The sequence below is a fragment of the Anomaloglossus baeobatrachus genome, chromosome 11 (genome assembly GCF_048569485.1).
Source record: "Anomaloglossus baeobatrachus isolate aAnoBae1 chromosome 11, aAnoBae1.hap1, whole genome shotgun sequence".
NCBI classification, from domain to species: Eukaryota; Metazoa; Chordata; class Amphibia; order Anura; family Aromobatidae; genus Anomaloglossus; species Anomaloglossus baeobatrachus.
Window position 1 is genome coordinate 14,078,140 of NC_134363.1, and position 26,106 is coordinate 14,104,245.

Genomic DNA, 26,106 nt, shown 5'->3' on the forward strand with positions numbered 1-26,106 from the left:
AAGTGGAACTGGCCCCCCAGGTGGCTGGTTTCAATGATCGGGGAAGTTCCATGATCGCTATGGCCAACCCCCTGCTAAGCCTGAGCCATCCCACCCTGTGTGAAGGCTCCTAAGCTGCATGTAGTGTGTAAATATGGAACATCGGTGATTAATCCCCCTTATCTGAGATAGATAACACACCCTAATTGAGGTGCAGTACCCTGTGGCGACCAGAGTCTCAGGGGCACCCACATCCATGATATTATGACATGCAATGTGCAGTGACCTCCAAGGCCTGATTGTGGCTGGAAGTTCTGTCCTAGAGTCAACAGGTTAAAGATATGACAATATGGGCCAGGATATGAAGCTCATGACAGAGAAAATAAGAGGTTGATCTGAGAACCAGATGGTGTGAATCGAGCAGTGGAGGGGCGAAATAGATAAATGGTAAGGTGAGAAAAAGTAAGGCCTGTTTCACACATCAGGGAAAAACACAGATGTGTTAAGAACGCATATGTCCCTCCATGTGCCGTGATTCATGGCATACATGGGTTCTACATATGCTATCCTTGATCAGTGATTCGTGATCCATGATAGCACGTGGAGATAAACTCACCTGGACCTGTTCCTGCTGTCTGTGGTGCTGAACACTCGCGGATGCTGTCTCCGGCCGTCACTATCTCCCCTCTGTAGCTACTTCCAGTTCGGCTGTGCAGTGCATAAATGCATATGCATGAGAATAATAAGCCGTCTTAGAAGCAGCAGAGAGAATCGGCTAGAGACAGCGTTGCTGGAGACGGGTGGGTTTAAAAAGCTTTTTATTGTCAATAATCTCAACAATTGAAAAAACTTTGTGTAATCATTTTTCCAAAAAAGGAGCAAAAAGTCCTAAATATATAACAATCTTTATTCAATAAATATAAATCACACACACATAAAAAGATGTTTACAGCAACAGAATCAACTGGCAGCACAATAATATTGCACATATATTCAGACCGTTATGTAAAGTGACTCATGCAATACAGAAGGTGCAAATTCGCAATATATTCACATATGTTGTCCATTAAGGATATTATACCTACACTATTTTCTAATAAAGGAATATTAGTGGAGGGTCCAAAATAATCTGACAACTATAAAGTTAATTTGTTACTGCACAACAAGATATTAATGGTCACTACATCAGAATAGCAGGTCTCAATATCATGCTATCAAGCCCAATTGCAGATAAATGGTGGATGAAAGCCCCATTACATCCATAGGTGGCACTGTGGTCCCAGCTTATAAGCAGGGCCTTTCTAATGTCTATGTAGACAAGGAATCAGTCAGCTGGTGCCCGCAAACAACTCCCGGTGAACGGGAGAATTAACCCTGTTTGCACGGACATCAAGCTGAACTGACTACGGGCATGAATCCACAATCTATAAGCAAGACGTTACCTGGGCATATTAAGAAAAAGCCGCCAGTCACCTACCCCGACGTACGTTTCGCATCCCGCTTCAACGGGGGGCATGTCGGGCTGGACCAAGCGCCAGGATTAAATACCGGTAGCCGCCCAATCAAACCGCATTCGCGGCGCTCGCACCGGTCGTGTTCCTCCCATAATCAAGGGTCACTTCCTGTCGGGCAATCGTGGAGCGCAGCCTGCGTGTCAGGCACCCGGAAGTGGCCGACAGGCAAAAGCCGCCCCACATATTGTGCCCGGCATTTCAGTTCCGGGAGGCTTCAGACCGTGTGAGCGCTCAGCAATTGAATGGTAGGACTACTGCATTATGGCGCACACATTGCTTAATATTCTTACTTATCCATAATCATTTAGCATTAGAACCCCATATATAAAGGAGTATACCAAATCCCAAACAGAATAGAATAACCATCTTTTCCAAGGGGTATTTTACAACATTTCATCGTAGCATATATAATGTAAAAATACATAGAAAATTCCTCATAAACTTTATATAACAATCTTTATTCAATAAATATAATCACACACACATAAAGAGATGTTTATAGCAGCAGAATCAACTGGCAGCAAAATAATATTGCACATATATTCAGACCGTTAAGTAAAGTGACTAATGCAATGCAGAAGGTGCAAGTTCGCAAAACATTCACATATGTTGTCTGTTATAGGATATTGTACCTACACTATTTTCCAATCAAGGAGTATTAGTAACGGGTCCAAAATAATCTGACAACTATAAAGTTAATTTGTTACTGCACAAAAAGATGTTAATAGTCACTATATCACAGTAACCGGTCTCAATATCGTGCTATCAAGCCCAATTGCAAATAAATGGTGGATAAAAAAAAAAAAAAAAAAAAAAAAAAAACCCATTATATCCATAGAAGGCACTATGGTCCCAATTTATAAGCAGGACCTCTAATGTCTATATAGAACAGGAATCAGTCCGCTGATGCCCGCAAACAATTCCTGATAAACGGGAGAATTAACCCTGTTTATACGGACGTCAAGCTGAACTGACTACGGGCATGAATCCACGATCTATAAGCAAGATGTTACCTGGGCATGCTATGAAAAAGCCGCCAGTCACCTACCCCCCAATACACATAACCTAACACCAACATTTAAATAATTCACAATTATCTATAAACATACATAAGAAACACTTTTTCTTCAAGATTTTGATAGTGGATTTCTGTATTTCCAACTCCTACAGATGAAAAGCGATATCTATTATGGAAAAATATAATAGTATAAGTAAGAAATCACATATGTCAACTAAAAACCTAAACACACTTCCATCCATCCCAACATAACATTAAAACCATTAAAAAGAAGAACTTGACAAGAGAATAATTAAAACAATTGCTATGGACCCCGTTGCTTCAACTCACAAGAAAGCCCCAAACCCTAGGGTTTCATTTAATCCCTGTGGGCTGAGTGTACCTAACCGGTAAATCCACCGGCTTTCCACTCTGGCCAGAACCTTGCCCAGATCTCCCCCTCTGATTCCGAGATCTACCTGATCAATAGCCCTAACTTTCAGAAAAAAAGGATTGCAGTTATGAAACTCTTTAAAATGTCGTGGAAGAGTTTTTAACTGTGTATAGTCCTCCACTGTTTTTGCTTTAATAATGTCTCTGCAGTGCTCTCGCACTCTGATCTTTACCTCACGGGTCGTCAGACCAACGTACAGCTTTTTACAAGGGCATTCGCCCAGGTAAATGACCCCCCTTGATGCACATGTCAGTTGTTTCCTAATAACAAATGTTTTGGACCCATCAAAGTTGCTGAAAGTTTTAGATTTTACCAGATTCGCACAAGCTTTACACAGCCCACAAGGAAAAAACCCTTGATCTGCTGTGGTAAGTGGTCTTTTATTCTTTACATTTGGGTCAAAGTGACTGTGGACCAAAGTGTCTTTTAAATTCTTTGATCTTCTCGCCGTAACCAGTGGTTTAGGAGGTAAAATACTATTCAAAATTGCGTCAGAACGTAAAATGTCCCAATGTTTTTGTAAAATTTCCTTCATCTCTCCCCATCGATTATGGTAGGTGGTAATGAATCGTGTAAATTCCGTTTTTTCTACTTTAGTTTTTTTATTTCTGTTTATACTTGTATTATTAGAAAACAGGAGCATATTTCTAGACGAGAGTGAGGCTCGATGATACCCTTTTTGGATCATTTTCTTATTATAACCTCTCTCCAAAAACCTTAATGCCAACTCATTAGATTGTTTTTCATAACTAAGTTGGTCAGAACAGATCCTTTTCGTTCTCAAAAATTGACTTATTGGAATACCCGAAATCAATGTTTTCGGGTGGGATGAAGAGGCATGGAGGAGGCTATTTGTAGCTGTATCTTTCCTAAAAACGGAAGTCGACAATACTCCATTTTCTTCCGTTTTGATAGCAATATCCAAAAATTCAAGCTCCCTTCCCTGCTTAAATGTTAATTTGATATTCTGTTCATTGTTGTTTAAAGCTTGCATCATCCCATTCAATTCAGACGGGGTGCCGTCCCAAATGAACAGAATATCATCTATGTAGCGCATCCAATTAAGGATACGACTACATTCAGGAATGGCATCACTCAAAAAGATGTCCCTCTCCCAGGCTCCTAAAAACAAATTAGCATAAGAGGGGGCACATGCCGCCCCCATTGCTGTTCCCTGTGTCTGCAAAAAAATCTTTCCATCAAAGGTAAATGTATTGTGTGTTAATATAAACTCCAGTAGAATCAACAATAGTTCCACCATTGGTCTATCAATCGCACTATTTCTCAGAAAGAATGCAACAGCCCTCAGACCATCTGAGTGTCTGATTGATGTATACAAGGATTCGACATCGGCCGTGACTAAAGTCATATTTGGATTCAGCTGAATTCCATCCAATCTGCACAAGGCCGATGTCGTATCCTTAATATATGATGGTAGTTCAACAACCAATGGTTTGAGATAATAGTCAATTATATCACAGACAATTTCGCACAGCCCTCCATTACCTGCAACAATGGGTCTTCCGGGAGGGTCTGTGACGCTTTTGTGAACCTTCGGGATCAGATAAAAAGTAGCCAGACGAGGGTGTAAATTCTTCACATAATCCAACAATTTTTTAGGGATTATTCCTTCATCAAAAGCTTGAGATAAAATTGAGAGTAATTCTTCCTGAAACATCGAAAGAGGATTAGCCACTAATTTTTTATAGCAGTGTTTCACATTTAATAGTTTATAGGCCTGTCGCTCATACATGGCGACCGGCCACACCACAATATTTCCGCCTTTATCGGCACCTTTAAAGACCACATCAGTCCAAGACTGTAAATCTTTAAGTGCCTCCCTTTCCTTTCTGGACAGATTAGAATAGCCAGATTGTCTAGGTAACCGTTTTTCAAACTCTTGTGAAACCATTCTAGTGAAGATTTCAATAGCAGGGCATGTATTAAAAGCAGGAAATTTAGTAGATTTGTTTAACAAATCATGTGGAAAACTACTTACTACCTGGGATGTGTTTTCATCCTCTAAAGATTGTAATGTGGCCAACGCCTCCTTCTCCTTCTCAGAAAGTAAATCCTCAGGTTGGTGAGATTTATTATATAGCCTCTTGAAAAAAAGTTTTCTTGCAAACAGATGTAGATCTTTTACTGATGTGAACGCATCTGCAGAACATGAGGGAGAGAAAGATAAGCCCTTCCCCAATAGTGAAACATGTGATTCTGTTAGGACATGATCAGAAAGATTAATTACCTTAGGCTGTTGTTCACCACCATGATCCTTATTAAAAATGTCATAGGGCCGTTTGTTATATTTCTGCTTATTTTTTGACCGTGTATTAATTGTATGTCCCAGGTCTACTGAAGCACTACCACTCGCGCCACTTGATGATACTGACTGTATGGATGAGCTCCTTGAGCGGTTGTGTATCAGTTCCATCTTCCTATTTTGCCATCGGAAGATTTTGTTGTTATCATAATCTCCTACATCCCGCACGTATTTTTTCTGTTTGTCTGTACTTATTTCCCTCTCCCATTTTTCAAAATCTTTATCTAAAAGTGAGAGAAAATTCTGAAAAGAATCATTATTCATTTCTTTTTGTAGGGTAGATTGGATAGATTCTATTTCTTTCTCAATTTTGCTCATAGTCATAGAATTTTTCTCCATAATAATTCGTATAAATTCTAATGAGCAAGTGGTTGCCGCCGCAATCCACCTTTGATTTAAACTATCTTCCTCCAAATCAAAAGAGGGGTAGATCTGAACTCTCAGTCCTCTGGGTATTATTTTTTGCTCATAATAGTTCTCTAACGACGTACGGGTCCACCACAATTTCATTTTTTTATATAACATGTTTTTATATCTTCTTGTCAAGTCCTTATGTATTACATTACTATCAACACTTGCTGTAACATCTCTCTTAAAAATCCCTGAGGCTTTGGATTGCCAGGCTGTAAGCTTGGCTTCAAAATCCATTTTGAGATGACCAATCTGTAATGAAAACAGAAGCAATAGAATTAACACATAAATGGTCCTAAGGTATGTGGACACTCCCATTTTTCAATAATCTCAACAATTGAAAAAACTTTGTGTAATCATTTTTCCAAAAAAGGAGCAAAAAGTCCTAAATATATAACAATCTTTATTCAATAAATATAAATCACACACACATAAAAAGATGTTTACAGCAACAGAATCAACTGGCAGCACAATAATATTGCACATATATTCAGACCGTTATGTAAAGTGACTCATGCAATACAGAAGGTGCAAATTCGCAATATATTCACATATGTTGTCCATTAAGGATATTATACCTACACTATTTTCTAATAAAGGAATATTAGTGGAGGGTCCAAAATAATCTGACAACTATAAAGTTAATTTGTTACTGCACAACAAGATATTAATGGTCACTACATCAGAATAGCAGGTCTCAATATCATGCTATCAAGCCCAATTGCAGATAAATGGTGGATGAAAGCCCCATTACATCCATAGGTGGCACTGTGGTCCCAGCTTATAAGCAGGGCCTTTCTAATGTCTATGTAGACAAGGAATCAGTCAGCTGGTGCCCGCAAACAACTCCCGGTGAACGGGAGAATTAACCCTGTTTGCACGGACATCAAGCTGAACTGACTACGGGCATGAATCCACAATCTATAAGCAAGACGTTACCTGGGCATATTAAGAAAAAGCCGCCAGTCACCTACCCCGATGTACGTTTCGCATCCCGCTTCAACGGGGGGCATGTCGGGCTGGACCAAGCGCCAGGATTAAATACCGGTAGCCGCCCAATCAAACCGCATTCGCGGCGCTCGCACCGGTCGTGTTCCTCCCATAATCAAGGGTCACTTCCTGTCGGGCAATCGTGGAGCGCAGCCTGCGTGTCAGGCACCCGGAAGTGGCCGACAGGCAAAAGCCGCCCCACATATTGTGCCCGGCATTTCAGTTCCGGGAGGCTTCAGACCGTGTGAGCGCTCAGCAATTGAATGGTAGGACTACTGCATTATGGCGCACACATTGCTTAATATTCTTACTTATCCATAATCATTTAGCATTAGAACCCCATATATAAAGGAGTATACCAAATCCCAAACAGAATAGAATAACCATCTTTTCCAAGGGGTATTTTACAACATTTCATCGTAGCATATATAATGTAAAAATACATAGAAAATTCCTCATAAACTTTATATAACAATCTTTATTCAATAAATATAATCACACACACATAAAGAGATGTTTATAGCAGCAGAATCAACTGGCAGCAAAATAATATTGCACATATATTCAGACCGTTAAGTAAAGTGACTAATGCAATGCAGAAGGTGCAAGTTCGCAAAACATTCACATATGTTGTCTGTTATAGGATATTATACCTACACTATTTTCCAATCAAGGAGTATTAGTAACGGGTCCAAAATAATCTGACAACTATAAAGTTAATTTGTTACTGCACAAAAAGATGTTAATAGTCACTATATCACAGTAACCGGTCTCAATATCGTGCTATCAAGCCCAATTGCAAATAAATGGTGGATAAAAAAAAAAAAAAAAAAAAAAAAAAAAACCCATTATATCCATAGAAAGCACTATGGTCCCAATTTATAAGCAGGACCTCTAATGTCTATATAGAACAGGAATCAGTCCGCTGATGCCCGCAAACAATTCCTGATAAACGGGAGAATTAACCCTGTTTATACGGACGTCAAGCTGAACTGACTACGGGTTTCTTATGTATGTTTATAGATAATTGTGAATTATTTAAATGTTGGTGTTAGGTTATGTGTATTGGGGGGTAGGTGACTGGCGGCTTTTCATAGCATGCCCAGGTAACATCTTGCTTATAGATCGTGGATTCATGCCCGTAGTCAGTTCAGCTTGACGTCCGTATAAACAGGGTTAATTCTCCCGTTTATCAGGAATTGTTTGCGGGCATCAGCGGACTGATTCCTGTTCTATATAGACATTAGAGGTCCTGCTTATAAATTGGGACCATAGTGCCTTCTATGGATATAATGGGTTTTTTTTTTTTTTTTTTATCCACCATTTATTTGCAATTGGGCTTGATAGCACGATATTGAGACCGGTTACTGTGATATAGTGACTATTAACATCTTTTTGTGCAGTAACAAATTAACTTTATAGTTGTCAGATTATTTTGGACCCGTTACTAATACTCCTTGATTGGAAAATAGTGTAGGTATAATATCCTATAACAGACAACATATGTGAATGTTTTGCGAACTTGCACCTTCTGCATTGCATTAGTCACTTTACTTAACGGTCTGAATATATGTGCAATATTATTTTGCTGCCAGTTGATTCTGCTGCTATAAACATCTCTTTATGTGTGTGTGATTATATTTATTGAATAAAGATTGTTATATAAAGTTTATGAGGAATTTTCTATGTATTTTTACATTATATATGCTACGATGAAATGTTGTAAAATACCCCTTGGAAAAGATGGTTATTCTATTCTGTTTGGGATTTGGTATACTCCTTTATATATGGGGTTCTAATGCTAAATGATTATGGATAAGTAAGAATATTAAGCAATGTGTGCGCCATAATGCAGTAGTCCTACCATTCAATTGCTGAGCGCTCACACGGTCTGAAGCCTCCCGGAACTGAAATGCCGGGCACAATATGTGGGGCGGCTTTTGCCTGTCGGCCACTTCCGGGTGCCTGACACGCAGGCTGCGCTCCACGATTGCCCGACAGGAAGTGACCCTTGATTATGGGAGGAACACGACCGGTGCGAGCGCCGCGAATGCGGTTTGATTGGGCGGCTACCGGTATTTAATCCTGGCGCTTGGTCCAGCCCGACATGCCCCCCGTTGAAGCGGGATGCGAAACGTACGTCGGGGTAGGTGACTGGCGGCTTTTTCTTAATATGCCCAGGTAACGTCTTGCTTATAGATTGTGGATTCATGCCCGTAGTCAGTTCAGCTTGATGTCCGTGCAAACAGGGTTAATTCTCCCGTTCACCGGGAGTTGTTTGCGGGCACCAGCTGACTGATTCCTTGTCTACATAGACATTAGAAAGGCCCTGCTTATAAGCTGGGACCACAGTGCCACCTATGGATGTAATGGGGCTTTCATCCACCATTTATCTGCAATTGGGCTTGATAGCATGATATTGAGACCTGCTATTCTGATGTAGTGACCATTAATATCTTGTTGTGCAGTAACAAATTAACTTTATAGTTGTCAGATTATTTTGGACCCTCCACTAATATTCCTTTATTAGAAAATAGTGTAGGTATAATATCCTTAATGGACAACATATGTGAATATATTGCGAATTTGCACCTTCTGTATTGCATGAGTCACTTTACATAACGGTCTGAATATATGTGCAATATTATTGTGCTGCCAGTTGATTCTGTTGCTGTAAACATCTTTTTATGTGTGTGTGATTTATATTTATTGAATAAAGATTGTTATATATTTAGGACTTTTTGCTCCTTTTTTGGAAAAATGATTACACAAAGTTTTTTCAATTGTTGAGATTATTGAAAAATGGGAGTGTCCACATACCTTAGGACCATTTATGTGTTAATTCTATTGCTTCTGTTTTCATTACAGATTGGTCATCTCAAAATGGATTTTGAAGCCAAGCTTACAGCCTGGCAATCCAAAGCCTCAGGGATTTTTAAGAGAGATGTTACAGCAAGTGTTGATAGTAATGTAATACATAAGGACTTGACAAGAAGATATAAAAACATGTTATATAAAAAAATGAAATTGTGGTGGACCCGTACGTCGTTAGAGAACTATTATGAGCAAAAAATAATACCCAGAGGACTGAGAGTTCAGATCTACCCCTCTTTTGATTTGGAGGAAGATAGTTTAAATCAAAGGTGGATTGCGGCGGCAACCACTTGCTCATTAGAATTTATACGAATTATTATGGAGAAAAATTCTATGACTATGAGCAAAATTGAGAAAGAAATAGAATCTATCCAATCTACCCTACAAAAAGAAATGAATAATGATTCTTTTCAGAATTTTCTCTCACTTTTAGATAAAGATTTTGAAAAATGGGAGAGGGAAATAAGTACAGACAAACAGAAAAAATACGTGCGGGATGTAGGAGATTATGATAACAACAAAATCTTCCGATGGCAAAATAGGAAGATGGAACTGATACACAACCGCTCAAGGAGCTCATCCATACAGTCAGTATCATCAAGTGGCGCGAGTGGTAGTGCTTCAGTAGACCTGGGACATACAATTAATACACGGTCAAAAAATAAGCAGAAATATAACAAACGGCCCTATGACATTTTTAATAAGGATCATGGTGGTGAACAACAGCCTAAGGTAATTAATCTTTCTGATCATGTCCTAACAGAATTACATGTTTCACTATTGGGGAAGGGCTTATCTTTCTCTCCCTCATGTTCTGCAGATGCGTTCACATCAGTAAAAGATCTACATCTGTTTGCAAGAAAACTTTTTTTCAAGAGGCTATATAATAAATCTCACCAACCTGAGGATTTACTTTCTGAGAAGGAGAAGGAGGCGTTGGCCACATTACAATCTTTAGAGGATGAAAACACATCCCAGGTAGTAAGTAGTTTTCCACATGATTTGTTAAACAAATCTACTAAATTTCCTGCTTTTAATACATGCCCTGCTATTGAAATCTTCACTAGAATGGTTTCACAAGAGTTTGAAAAACGGTTACCTAGACAATCTGGCTATTCTAATCTGTCCAGAAAGGAAAGGGAGGCACTTAAAGATTTACAGTCTTGGACTGATGTGGTCTTTAAAGGTGCCGATAAAGGCGGAAATATTGTGGTGTGGCCGGTCGCCATGTATGAGCGACAGGCCTATAAACTATTAAATGTGAAACACTGCTATAAAAAATTAGTGGCTAATCCTCTTTCGATGTTTCAGGAAGAATTACTCTCAATTTTATCTCAAGCTTTTGATGAAGGAATAATCCCTAAAAAATTGTTGGATTATGTGAAGAATTTACACCCTCGTCTGGCTACTTTTTATCTGATCCCGAAGGTTCACAAAAGCGTCACAGACCCTCCCGGAAGACCCATTGTTGCAGGTAATGGAGGGCTGTGCGAAATTGTCTGTGATATAATTGACTATTATCTCAAACCATTGGTTGTTGAACTACCATCATATATTAAGGATACGACATCGGCCTTGTGCAGATTGGATGGAATTCAGCTGAATCCAAATATGACTTTAGTCACGGCCGATGTCGAATCCTTGTATACATCAATCAGACACTCAGATGGTCTGAGGGCTGTTGCATTCTTTCTGAGAAATAGTGCGATTGATAGACCAATGGTGGAACTATTGTTGATTCTACTGGAGTTTATATTAACACACAATACATTTACCTTTGATGGAAAGATTTTTTTGCAGACACAGGGAACAGCAATGGGGGCGGCATGTGCCCCCTCTTATGCTAATTTGTTTTTAGGAGCCTGGGAGAGGGACATCTTTTTGAGTGATGCCATTCCTGAATGTAGTCGTATCCTTAATTGGATGCGCTACATAGATGATATTCTGTTCATTTGGGACGGCACCCCGTCTGAATTGAATGGGATGATGCAAGCTTTAAACAACAATGAACAGAATATCAAATTAATATTTAAGCAGGGAAGGGAGCTTGAATTTTTGGATATTGCTATCAAAACGGAAGAAAATGGAGTATTGTCGACTTCCGTTTTTAGGAAAGATACAGCTACAAATAGCCTCCTCCATGCCTCTTCATCCCACCCGAAAACATTGATTTCGGGTATTCCAATAGGTCAATTTTTGAGAACGAAAAGGATCTGTTCTGACCAACTTAGTTATGAAAAACAATCTAATGAGTTGGCATTAAGGTTTTTGGAGAGAGGTTATAATAAGAAAATGATCCAAAAAGGGTATTATCGAGCCTCACTCTCGTCTAGAAATATGCTCCTGTTTTCTAATAATACAAGTATAAACAGAAATAAAAAAACTAAAGTAGAAAAAACGGAATTTACACGATTCATTACCACCTACCATAATCGATGGGGAGAGATGAAGGAAATTTTACAAAAACATTGGGACATTTTACGTTCTGACGCAATTTTGAATAGTATTTTACCTCCTAAACCACTGGTTACGGCGAGAAGATCAAAGAATTTAAAAGACACTTTGGTCCACAGTCACTTTGACCCAAATGTAAAGAATAAAAGACCACTTACCACAGCAGATCAAGGGTTTTTTCCTTGTGGGCTGTGTAAAGCTTGTGCGAATCTGGTAAAATCTAAAACTTTCAGCAACTTTGATGGGTCCAAAACATTTGTTATTAGGAAACAACTGACATGTGCATCAAGGGGGGTCATTTACCTGGGCGAATGCCCTTGTAAAAAGCTGTACGTTGGTCTGACGACCCGTGAGGTAAAGATCAGAGTGCGAGAGCACTGCAGAGACATTATTAAAGCAAAAACAGTGGAGGACTATACACAGTTAAAAACTCTTCCACGACATTTTAAAGAGTTTCATAACTGCAATCCTTTTTTTCTGAAAGTTAGGGCTATTGATCAGGTAGATCTCGGAATCAGAGGGGGAGATCTGGGCAAGGTTCTGGCCAGAGTGGAAAGCCGGTGGATTTACCGGTTAGGTACACTCAGCCCACAGGGATTAAATGAAACCCTAGGGTTTGGGGCTTTCTTGTGAGTTGAAGCAACGGGGTCCATAGCAATTGTTTTAATTATTCTCTTGTCAAGTTCTTCTTTTTAATGGTTTTAATGTTATGTTGGGATGGATGGAAGTGTGTTTAGGTTTTTAGTTGACATATGTGATTTCTTACTTATACTATTATATTTTTCCATAATAGATATCGCTTTTCATCTGTAGGAGTTGGAAATACAGAAATCCACTATCAAAATCTTGAAGAAAAAGTGTTTCTTATGTATGTTTATAGATAATTGTGAATTATTTAAATGTTGGTGTTAGGTTATGTGTATTGGGGGGTAGGTGACTGGCGGCTTTTTCATAGCATGCCCAGGTAACATCTTGCTTATAGATCGTGGATTCATGCCCGTAGTCAGTTCAGCTTGACGTCCGTATAAACAGGGTTAATTCTCCCGTTTATCAGGAATTGTTTGCGGGCATCAGCGGACTGATTCCTGTTCTATATAGACATTAGAGGTCCTGCTTATAAATTGGGACCATAGTGCCTTCTATGGATATAATGGGTTTTTTTTTTTTTTTTTTTTTTTTTTTTTTTTTTTTATCCACCATTTATTTGCAATTGGGCTTGATAGCACGATATTGAGACCGGTTACTGTGATATAGTGACTATTAACATCTTTTTGTGCAGTAACAAATTAACTTTATAGTTGTCAGATTATTTTGGACCCGTTACTAATACTCCTTGATTGGAAAATAGTGTAGGTATAATATCCTATAACAGACAACATATGTGAATGTTTTGCGAACTTGCACCTTCTGCATTGCATTAGTCACTTTACTTAACGGTCTGAATATATGTGCAATATTATTTTGCTGCCAGTTGATTCTGCTGCTATAAACATCTCTTTATGTGTGTGTGATTATATTTATTGAATAAAGATTGTTATATAAAGTTTATGAGGAATTTTCTATGTATTTTTACATTATATATGCTACGATGAAATGTTGTAAAATACCCCTTGGAAAAGATGGTTATTCTATTCTGTTTGGGATTTGGTATACTCCTTTATATATGGGGTTCTAATGCTAAATGATTATGGATAAGTAAGAATATTAAGCAATGTGTGCGCCATAATGCAGTAGTCCTACCATTCAATTGCTGAGCGCTCACACGGTCTGAAGCCTCCCGGAACTGAAATGCCGGGCACAATATGTGGGGCGGCTTTTGCCTGTCGGCCACTTCCGGGTGCCTGACACGCAGGCTGCGCTCCACGATTGCCCGACAGGAAGTGACCCTTGATTATGGGAGGAACACGACCGGTGCGAGCGCCGCGAATGCGGTTTGATTGGGCGGCTACCGGTATTTAATCCTGGCGCTTGGTCCAGCCCGACATGCCCCCCGTTGAAGCGGGATGCGAAACGTACGTCGGGGTAGGTGACTGGCGGCTTTTTCTTAATATGCCCAGGTAACGTCTTGCTTATAGATTGTGGATTCATGCCCGTAGTCAGTTCAGCTTGATGTCCGTGCAAACAGGGTTAATTCTCCCGTTCACCGGGAGTTGTTTGCGGGCACCAGCTGACTGATTCCTTGTCTACATAGACATTAGAAAGGCCCTGCTTATAAGCTGGGACCACAGTGCCACCTATGGATGTAATGGGGCTTTCATCCACCATTTATCTGCAATTGGGCTTGATAGCATGATATTGAGACCTGCTATTCTGATGTAGTGACCATTAATATCTTGTTGTGCAGTAACAAATTAACTTTATAGTTGTCAGATTATTTTGGACCCTCCACTAATATTCCTTTATTAGAAAATAGTGTAGGTATAATATCCTTAATGGACAACATATGTGAATATATTGCGAATTTGCACCTTCTGTATTGCATGAGTCACTTTACATAACGGTCTGAATATATGTGCAATATTATTGTGCTGCCAGTTGATTCTGTTGCTGTAAACATCTTTTTATGTGTGTGTGATTTATATTTATTGAATAAAGATTGTTATATATTTAGGACTTTTTGCTCCTTTTTTGGAAAAATGATTACACAAAGTTTTTTCAATTGTTGAGATTATTGAAAAATGGGAGTGTCCACATACCTTAGGACCATTTATGTGTTATTTTTATTGTCAATGTACATTTTTTTCTGGTACATTTTACACGGATCACACCATAGTGTGGTCCGTGGGACATCAGTGATGGCAGAAAAAGGACATATCTCCGTGCGGAAATTATGGACATGCATGTACGCCGCATGGAGACACAGTCAGTGAAAAATCACTGATGTGCGCAGACCCATTGATTATAATGGGCCTGCATTTGTCCGTGATTCTGGTACAAAAAAACCTGTCACATATGTACCAGAATCACTGACGTGTGAAAGAGGCCTAAAAGTGAGTTTACGAAAAGTTAAATTTAATTCTATTTGAATATATTCACTCATCTAATTGAAAGTATTCTGATTGCCATTTATTATGCTCTGAGGTCTCTCCAGACCTAAAAACCTAAAGGCTGAAAAGGGTTAAAAAGAAAACTTTGTTGAATTCATGCATTAGAGTTAAAAAAGAGAGAACATATTGAACTGCTGCTTCATTTATATCTGTCCCATAGAAAATGTATTAACCCCTTCAACCCCAACCGATTTTCTGTTTTTTTTTTCGGGGGGGGGGGGAGGTTCCTCTCTTTCTTCCGAGAGCCATACATTTTTTATTTTTCTGTCTGTCTTGCCATTTGAGGGCTTGTGTTCTTGCTGAACGTGTTGTATATTTAAATTAAACCATAGGTTTTACCATATAGTGTACTGGAAAACTGCAAAAAAGTACTAAGTAAGGAAAAATTGTAAAACAAGTGTGATTGCATGATTATTTTTTAGATCTTTTTATTCACTGTGTTCACTATACGGTACAACCGATGTGTTGTCCTCAGGCTGATATGAGTTCGTAGATACTGAACATGTAAAGGCTTACTTTTATCTAAGGGGTTAAAAAAGAATCAGCAGTTTATCCAAAAAAAGTGGCACACTTTCTGCGCCATTTTACGAAACCCGTAGCGCTCTCATTTTTCGGGATCTGGGGCTCAGTGATGGCTTATTTATTGCGTCTCGAGCTGATGTTTTTAATGGTACAATTTTTGCGCAGATACTACGTTTTGATCTCCTGTTATTGCATTTTGTGCAAAATTTGCGGCGACCAAAAAACGTAAATTTGGCGTTTGGAATTTTTTTGCCACTACGCGGTATGCCGATCAGATTAATTGATTTTATATTTTGATAGATTGAGCATTTGTTAACTCGGCGATATCAAATGTGTGTATATCTTAAATTTTTTTAACCCCTTAATTTTCAATGGGGTGAAAGGGGGGGGCGACTTGAACTTTTAGATTTTTTTTTATATTTTTTAAAGGGAACCTGTCACTAGAATTTTTGCTATGAAACTAAAAGAATCCCCTTCTGCAGCTCATGGACTGCATTCTAGAAAGGTTCATCTTGCTACTGGACCCCCTTTCAGACCTAAATAAACACTTTATAAAATCTTATCTTTTGGTATGCTAATGAGCTTTCCTGGCCACTGGTGCGGGCTGTATTGCGTTCGTTATTCCCCCTACTGCCGCTGTTCGCCGTCCCCCAGTGTTGATTGAAACATAGATGAGGCTGCCGCCCACATCTTCGACAGTGCTCCTGAAGTCTTGCGCATGCCCAGGGGCACTATCTCGGGACTAAGCACTGTTCAAATCACCAGCGTCGGTGATCTTATTGCACAGGCGCGAGATTATGGTCAGGTACTTGGATGACGTTGGTGATGACAATGCCATCACCAGCGTCATCCAAGTAGCTGCTCATAATCTCGCGCATGCGCAGTGGCATTATCGCTGGACAGCCCTTTTCAAATCGCGAGCGCTGGTGATCTTATTGCGCAGGCACGAGATTATGGGCGGCTACTAGGATGACGCTGGTGTTGACAACGTCATACCAAAAATCACACCAAGAGGTAAGATTTTATAAAGTGTTTATTTAGGTCTGAAAGGGGGCCCAGTAGCAAGATTAATCTTTCTAGAATGCAGCCCAGGAGCTGCAGAAGGGGATTCTTTTAGTTTCATAGCAAAAATTCTAGTGACAGGAACCCTATAAAACTTTGTTTTTTACTTTTTTTTTATTTTACTAGTCCCTCTAGGGGACTATAAGGATCAGCAGTCTGATCGCTCTTTCATTTCTGTTGATCACAGCTACACAGCTGTGATCTGCAGAAATACTCACCTATTGTTACAATCAGCACTCAGCCAGGTGAAACAGGAAGTGAGTGATGATAGCTACAGAAGTCATCACTTGACCCTGTGCTACCATGACAACCATTGGCTCATAGTGATCAAGTCCCAGCGCTGCCGATGGAGCCGGGTAAGTGAAGATTTAAATCACGATGGCACATTTTGACATCGTGGTTTAAGGGGTTAACAGGCATGTGCAGATCGCAGATCCACTCATGCCTGCGAGGCATACATTTCAGCTGCGCCGATGATGGAGCCATGTAAATGAAGATTTAAAAACTAAAACTCATGGTTCTTTTAACTATGTAACTAAGTAAAAACTATGCAACCTCACCGCTCAGCTTTCCGGCTCCTCCACTGCTCATTGCCTGCTGCATGGTCCTTAGAGCAGCCTCTTCTTTTCCCTGTTGAAAGCTGCACCTTCTGGCCTGTTCACACCAGGCTGGAACATCCAGCCTTGTTCCGGTATAGGAGGTCACTACATTTTGCATTTGGTGACATCGTCATGGATGCTCAACATGCAGTGACCTCTAAAGTCTGGTCACATCTTCAAGTCTTGGACTAGAATGGAGAGGCCAAAGCACCAGTGGCAGAAAGAAAAGCCGAAACACCTATGCATTGGAATGACATGAACATGTTTTCTTGATAAAAAGTCATGGTTCTTTTTCAATATTGATTTAGAACATTTGAACTTATTTCTCCAGTTCCTGCAGAAAATGTAACAATAAATGGTGTAAAATGCCCATCTTCTCTGTGTATGGGGACATTGGAGGAATGTAAGAGTGACAAGGAAGTTAACTGCACCGGATCCATGGACCGATGTTTGGACTATAGGGCAAAAGTGATCAATCCAGGTGAGCAAATCTTTCTTAAAATTGTGTAAATCTTTTGCCACTAAATGTTCCATTTGCTCTAATGTATGCAGAATGAAAAGCTATAGCAACTTTACGTATAGCGTGAGAATACTGTATATATTTTACTGTTTTGTGTATACAGCTCCTGTGCATGCGTAAACATTTGGAACTAGAGATTAGAGATGAGCCACCCCCTAGAGTTCGAGTTCGGTTCGGTTTGTCGAACAGCGGGTGTGTTCGGCGAATGTTCGATGAACGTTCGACGAACACCTTCGAACCCCATTGAAAACAATGGCAGGCAAACACAAACACATAAAAACACATTATACATATACACATACAGTTAATAAACATTACCATTATACTTACAGATCCCCGTGACGCGTCCTGCACTCTCTCTCCCACCGATTCTCCTACCGATCATCGCTGCGCCCTTCCGGTAACCAGCACTGATGATAGGACCTTCCGTGACGTCGTCATACCATGGGACCAGTCACGTGTCTATTATCTCGTTGGCTTCAAACTGGTCACATGGCTAGACGTCATGCTAGGTCTTGTCAGTGCATCATTCCGGTACGCGGTTTGAGCATTTTCGTGTACCGGCGAGATGCTTGGGCACATGCTTGGCTCCCTATTACTGCATGTCAGCACTCTTTACAGAGTCAGCCCACATGCAGGGATTGGATGCCACAGCCGGTGAATAGCGGGACCGGGAATCAGGTGATCGGAGATCACCGTTGCTATAGTAACCCCCCTGTCAGAATACCATTTCAACGGTGGCAGCAGTGACATCATCGCTTACAACCCGCAGCCTCTGCTCACTCACTGAGTGATTAGACTGCACGGGAACAGCAGCGTCTTCCTCCCATGTAGTGCTGTCTGATGTAGCAGAGCTGCATAGGTTGAAGGAACAAGAAGACAGAAGACCAGGATCGTGGAGGGGTGAGAGGGAGTAATACACATGGAATCTCCAAGTGTGTCTGTGTATTTATTTCTATTAAAGTATTTTTTCTCTGTGTGGTGTCTTTTTTTTTAACCCTTTATTGGAGATTCTTAATGGCCGGGTCAAACTTGCCTGACATTAAGAATCTCTGGCTTAATACTAGCTAGTAAAACAAAGCTAGTATTAACCCTTTATTACCCAGCAAGCCACCCGGCATCAGGGCTGCTGGAAGAGTTGGGTACAGCGCTAGATGATGGCACTTCTATGAAAACGCCATTTTCTGGGGCGGCTGTGGACTGTAATTCTCAGCAGAGGGGCCCAGAAAGCTCGGGCCAACCTGTGCTGCGGATTCCAATCCCCAGCTGCCTAGTTGTACCTGGCTGGTCACAAAAATGGGGCAAAGCCCAAGTCATTTTTTTTTTAATTATTTCATGAAATTCATGAAATAATTAAAAAAAGGGCTTCCCTATATTTTTAGTTTCCAGCCGGGTACAAATAGGCAGCTGGGGTTGGGATGCAGCCGTACCTGCCTGCTGTACCTGGCTAGCATACAAAAATATGGCGAAGCCCACGTCATATTTTTGATGGGCAAAAAACTATTGCATACAGTTCTGGATGGAGTATGCTGAGCCTTGTAGTTCTGCAGCTATTGTCTGCTCTCCTGCATACTCTAGTGAATGGAGCATGCTGAGCCTTGTAGTTCTGCTCCCCCTGTCTCTCCCTCCAGCATATAGTCCTGGATGCAGCATGCTGAGCCTTGTAGTTCTGCAGCTGCTGTCTGATCTTGCATACAGTAGTGGATGAAGTATGCTGAGCCTTGTAGTTTTGCTCCCCCTGCCTCTCCCTCCAGCAAACAGTTCTGGATGGAGGATGCTAAACCTTGTAGTTCTGCAGCTGCTGTCTGCTCTTCTCCATACAGACAGCAGACAGCAGCTACAGAACTACAAGGCTCATCATACTCCATCCAGGACAGTGTGCAGGAGTTTTTGCCCCTCAAAAAATTGCGTGGGCTTTGCTATATTTTTGTTTGCTAGCCAGGTACAGCAGGCAGCTATGGGTTGCTCCCAACCCCCAGCTGCCTATTTGTACCCGGCGTGGAACAAAAAATATAGGGAAGCCCATTTTCTTTTAATTAGTTCACGAATTTCATGAAATAATTAAAAAAAAAAAATGACGTGGGCTTCGCCCAATTTTTGTGTCCAGCCAGGTACAACTAGGCAGCTGGGGATTGGAATCCGCAGCGCAGGGTGCCTAAGCTTTCTGGGCACCCCTGCTGCGAATTGCAATCCGCAGCCGCCCCAAAAGATGGCGCTTTCATAGAAGCGCCATCTTCTGGCGCTGTATCCAACTCTTCCAGCTTCCCTGGTGACGGGTGGTTCGCTGGGTAATAATGGGGTTAGGGCTAGCTGTATATTATCAACTGGCCCTAAGCCCGAAATTCATGGTGTCACGCCAATAATAGACATGGCCACCATGAATTTCTAGCACAGATAAAAAAAAACACAACACAGAAAAATATTTTTATTAGAAATAAAACACAACACAATTAGTGACTCTATCTTTATTGAAATAAAGAACCCCCCTCTGCAGTAATCCTTGGTCAAGGGTACCGCGCCGTCTAATCTGGATCCAATATCATCTGATCGGTTTGCTGGAAGGCAAAGTGATCAGATGATGTGTCAGGTTCAAGAGCCTGAATCACATGACACAGCATCTGATTGTATAAACGGCTTTTATACAATCAGCTGATGCTGATAGTTTAGCCGGACGGGCAGTAAAAAGCCGACCTCACCGCTCGACTTATAGTGTCAGCTGACGCTGCCAGGTGACCGCATCAGCTGATCTTCGCCAGGAAAAGAGAGGGAAAAAAAGAGAAAAAAAAGAGAGAGAGAAAAAAAAGAGAAAAAAAAGAGAGAGAGAAAAAAAAGAGAGAGAGAAAAAAAAGAGAGAAAAAAAGAGAGGAAAAAAAGAGAGAAAAAAGAAAAAAAAGAGAGAGAAAAAAAGAGAGAGAAAAAAGAGAGAGAAGAGAGAGAAAAAGAGAGAAAAGAGAGAGGAAAGAGAGAGAAAGAGACAGGAGAGGGAGGAGAGAGAGGATAGAGAAGAGAGAGAAGAGAGACTAGAGAGAGAAAAGAGAGGAGAGAGAGGAGAGAGATGAGAGAGAGAAAAGAGAGAGGAGAGAAAGAGAGAGAAGAGAGAGAGGATAGAGCAATGCAGCCTCATTCTGTGAACTGCTCCGATTTTAGAGGTGTGTTCTGCGGCTCACAGCTGATGTCCGGCTCCTCCCCTCAGTGCATAATAAAATACATTTTTTGCCGGGACTCAAACTCGTGTACTAATCCTTCTTAGGCAGCAGCTCTACCCATTGATCCACTGCCTGTAATGAAAAGCATAGGAAGATTTCGTATTCTTGACCTCTGTATTGCAGTAGAGAAACCATGAAAAAGATGAGAGAAGAAAGAAAGAAAGAAAGAAAGAAAGAAAGAAAGAAAGAAAGAAAGAAAGAATCGCAGGCACTACCTGAGTGAAGTCTCCGGTGACAGCGCGGCTCACTTCAGTTGCTGCGTGGAGCTGACACAGAGCGTTCGTGTTCTATGGCGCTCACTGTCAGTTTGATGTAGCAGAGCTGAAAGCGTCATGTGGATTACTTCGGACCTGGATGTTGGTTTGGGGATTAATAAAGTGGTAAAAGAGGCGTTTTTTTTGTCTTTTATTGCAAATAAAGGATTATTCGTTGTGTGTGTTTATTTACTTTCACTTACAGGTTAATCATTGAAGGTATCTCGGGGAGACGCCTGTCATGATTAACCTAACCTTATTACCCTGATTGCCACGGCACCAGGGCAATTCGGGATGACCCGGGTAGAGTCCCGGGACTGTCGCATCTAATGGATGCGCCAATTCCGGGCGGCTGCTGGGTGATATTGTTAGGGTGGTGGGCTCCCGATAACGTGGTGCTCTCCTTCCTGACAATACCAGCCTCCAGCCGTGTGGCTTTATCTTGGCTGGTATCAAAATTGGGGGGATCCACAGATTTTTTTTGTTTTTTTAATTATTTATTTATTTATTTTACTGCACGATATAGACCCGCCTGCCAGCGGCTGTGATTGGTTGCAGTCAGACACGCCCCCACGATGAGTGACAGCTGTCTCACTGCAACCAATCATGGGTGCCGGTGGGCGGGGAAAGCAGGGAATACCATATTGAATAATGAGCGGCAGCTATTTTCAAAAGAGGAAAATCCGCCATAGCTTTGTGACAGCCATGCAGCGTCACGCCAGTGATCGGTGAGTACGAAAGAGAGAGGGATTGTGCAGGGGACGCAGGACGCATGCAAATACACAACGTGCGCACATAGCCTTACTGTGAAAAGCCACGCTTTTGGTGATCGAACTGTTATCGAACGGTATCTCGAACGGCCAAACTTGAAGCAAATCGTTCGAGTTCGTCGAACGACTCGAACACCGCCCAAAATCACTTGAATTTGAAATTGGCGAATGGTTCAATTCGAACATCGCTCATCTCTACTAGAGATGAGTTGATCTGGCCAGATTTGAAAAATTACAAGGAAATTCAATTTAAAGTGTGGCAAATTGAATGTTTCTCACTATGCTCTGCATAATAAATGTAAGTAATTGTAGAATCCAGCTCATCAACAATAGCAATCCACTTCTGCTCAGAGCTCGGGTATCAGCTCTGCCACTGCCAAAATTGGATTGAATGAAGAATGGAAGCCTGGCTCGACGATCAATTTTTTCTCCGTGACATCTGATGTCCTGTGATGACACGCAACTTCCAGTTGACCTGACATCAATGAGCCCGGCCCCAGGTGTCTGTGAGTGACTGGGCTGTGGGCAACCTTTCATTGATTATCACAGCCCAGCATTGCTCCTGCTTGTGGCTCTCTGCAGTGAAGTAGGGAGCAAAGAGATGCTGGGCTGTGACGCTCGTCTGCGACGAGCGGTGAAACGCTGCCCAAAGCCCAATCACTCAGGAAGACTGGGGCCGGCCGCGGTGATGTCAGGTCAACTGGGAGTTGACATGACATCACCAGACACCAGAGGTGTCATAATTGGAAGTATTGACCTACGGTAAAGAGGTTAAAGATGCAGGATGGAGGCAATGAGCATTGGAGGAGGATGAACAGGTTAGCCATGAGATGAATATTATTTCTTTATAACCTTTTGCTGGCCCTATATAAGTTAGCAAATTGTTGTCCAGCCATCTGCCATTTTGCTTAATTCGTGCAAAGGGAATTTGTCAAAAATCCATATTCTGGTAAATGTAGATTTTTGTCAAATGCCATTACAATTAAGTTTCACTCAAATAAATGTATCCAACTCTATTTGGAACCTTTACATCCCATTCGTACCGTATTAATGAAGTGTAGAACATGTGGATATATTTTCTTAAGTAATAATGTCTGTTGGCTTTATGTCTACAGTCGGGGTAGTGGAGGAATATTCGAACAAAGGCTGTGTTAATTCTGACTGCTGCCTACACAACTTTGGCAACACCATCGGGATTCAAGAAATACACAGGGAGTATCTAAAGTGTTAGATATTAAGGTATGAGCCAGGCATTATCAATTAATAAATTCACAAATGTTATCTTTTATTTTTGTGTGACTTTATAGGAAAGTAGTACTATTGAAGGACCGAAGTGTTAGGGTGCGTGGCCATGATCAGTGTTCACAGCGTTTTGGAACATCCAAAGCAGAACTTTGAAACTAAAAGATCTTCTGCAGAACTTTGGAACATCCAAAACGCTTCGTTGTACAGTACAAGCACAGTGGATGGATTTTTAGAAATCCCGTGCCCACTGTGCTTGATTTTACCACAGCAAACACTGACCTGCTGTGCGTCTTTCCAGACTGCAGCATGTCAATAGTTGCATGGGCTTGATAAAGAACGCAGGCCGCGTTCGAAACGCGTTGCCACGTTGGGGCTTACTCTTACTGACCTTGTATCGTTATTTTATTTTATTGTTGGAAATAAAGCTTGAAAGATTTTTTACTATTATCCGGAAGCTGGATCCTCCTCCTTTTTTCTTCTGAAGCTCAGCACATTTAGAGTGCTTTGATCTGTGCATGCTGGAAGTTTCAACAGATGAGCTGGATACCTATGCCCTTTCTCCAATTGTTTGCATGCATGCTCCGTAGGGAGAACACAAGTGAGAGACTGCAGTGCACCGAACCCTGACCGTGGGTATAGGCAGCTTCAGTCTCCTACATTCTCCTGCAAAGGAGACTTGCGGCCCCACTGGTCAGGACTCAACCGTTTCCAGGATGCAGTGAATCCTGATCATGGGTACGAGCAGCTGCAGTCTCCTGCATTCTCCTGCGGAGACCCACCGGTCAGGACTCGCTGCGTCCAAGATCCAGTGAGTCCTGATCATGGGTACGAGCAGTTGCAGTCTCCTGCATTCTCCTGTGGAGACCCATCGGTCAGGACTCGCTGGGTCCAGGATGCAGTGAGTCCTGATCATGGGTACGAGCAGCTTCAGTCTCCTGCATTCTCCTGCGGAGACTTGCGGCTCCACCGGTCAGGACCCGCTGTTTCCAGGATGCAGTGAGTCCTGATCGTGGGCCCGCATCCATAGGAGGAGAGAAAATTTTGAAATGTAAGGTGACTTTTCAAGATACATTATTCTATGTGTACATCAGGAATATCAACTTTTTTAGACACAATATAATTTAAATTCTGCATTTTTCACCAATTCAACCAATCAGGTTCCAGTTCTAATTTTATAGTGGGTGGAGACTTGCTGCTATGATGAGTCCATACTGTCACAAGGAGTGTTTTGTATCGGCAACTGTCATGATTCAGCATGGTGTCAGGATCCGTGGAGACTACAGATTGTTGTACTCTGCCAGCTATCTGCTCTGATATCTGTGATCAGTGCCGGGAGACTAGAATGTCAACCCACATATTTGTAGTTCATAGGCAGGCTAGCAAGAGGTAATCTCTGGTGGTCTGCTTGTTAATCTCATTTGGTCCCATGCTGCGGGAGAGCCAATCACAATTGCTTCCTCCTATATATGCTGGCTGGACACTTTCATTAGTGACAGCTATAGTTTATCTATACTGGTCTGGAGAGGTGGTTTGATCCAGACTTACTGGTGGTTGTTTTACATTATTGCTGTGAGTGGTTATGGAGTTAGCCCTTGATGTACTTTTGTTGCTGCCTTATTTCTCTTGTTTTCCTCCTTAGTTTATTACTGTTTGCTTCTGTGAGTTTGTAGTGTGCTCTCACAGATGCTTTTCATTCCTAGTGATTTGCTCTCTCTCATTTGAAAGGTTGTTAGTTCAGTACGCCGCCAGTCATACTTCCTGTTTACAGTTGTGCTGTTAGCTCCCATGGTGCTCAGTGTTCAGATCTTGGTCTCTCGACTCCAGACTGCTGTTTACCCATCTCTACATGTCCTCCCCTGTTTCTGTTGTTACTTCCCGGGTTCTGACCTTGGACCTCCTCCTGACCACGTCCTCACCTGCTACCTGTATATTGTATGTACTCTCCTGGAACCCTGATCTTCAGCTTGTATCCTGACCTTGTCTCTGTCTGCCCCCCATATACTGTCGTGCCCTCCTGGTTTATGATCTTAACCTGCCTAACTACCTCTCCATCTACTGCATACAAGTAGTGTCTAGGCCACCTTGTGTCAGTCATCATATTAATAACATTCAGTGATGTACACAGCACATCTCTTCCTCCATCTACACCAGAGGTGGGAAACCTTTTTACTGCCGGGGGTCATTTGGAAATTTCTACCAACCTTCGGGGGCCGCACCAAATTTTCAGCTTGAAAATTACCCTAATATATTTCATCAAACAATTAATTAACTTACCCCTATTGTAGTGGCTGGAGCTGCTTTTCTTTGGTGCGGCTGTGATGTTCGGTGATATTGATCATGTGGCTTCTCACAACTGCTGTTCCAGGTTTGTCTCGATCTGGAGCACAGCCAACAGATTGGTAAATCATATACATGACATAAGAGACACTAGAGGCACATACATCACAGGAGGGGCTGAAGACATAAATAAAGCACAGGAGGGGTTGGGGCATATGTACATCACAGCAGGGGTTGGGGGCATATATACATCACAGGATGAATTGGGGGCATATATACATCACAGGAGGGGTTGGGGCATATATACATCACAGGATGGGTTTGGGGCTTTTATATACATCACAGGAGGGGTTGGGGCATATATAAATCACAGGAGGGGCTAAGGACATATATACATCAGAGCAGGGAATGGGGTCATATATACATCAGAGGAGGGACTGGGGCATATATACATCAGAGGAGGGACTGGGGGCATATATACATCACATGAGTGGCTGGGGGCATATACACATCACAGGAGGGGTTGGAGCTTGGACAGGACTAAGGGGGCACAGACATCACCAGAGGGTGGCACACAGCACTGGAGGGTGGCACACATCACTGCGCAT

The 26,106-nt window shown here is 41.5% G+C and overlaps 1 protein-coding gene across 1 annotated transcript in view; it reads left to right on the forward strand.

The window, feature by feature from the left end:
- LOC142256635 (phospholipase A2 inhibitor and Ly6/PLAUR domain-containing protein-like) overlaps window positions 1-26,106 on the forward strand; it is a 45,151-nt gene that overhangs the window by 17,938 nt on the left and 1,107 nt on the right. Inside the window, exons 4-5 of the mRNA XM_075328430.1 lie at window positions 17,558-17,707; window positions 23,092-23,215. Coding sequence (XP_075184545.1) covers window positions 17,558-17,707; window positions 23,092-23,207 — 266 coding nt within the window. The 3' untranslated portion in view covers window positions 23,208-23,215. The remainder of the gene's footprint in view (window positions 1-17,557; window positions 17,708-23,091; window positions 23,216-26,106) is intronic.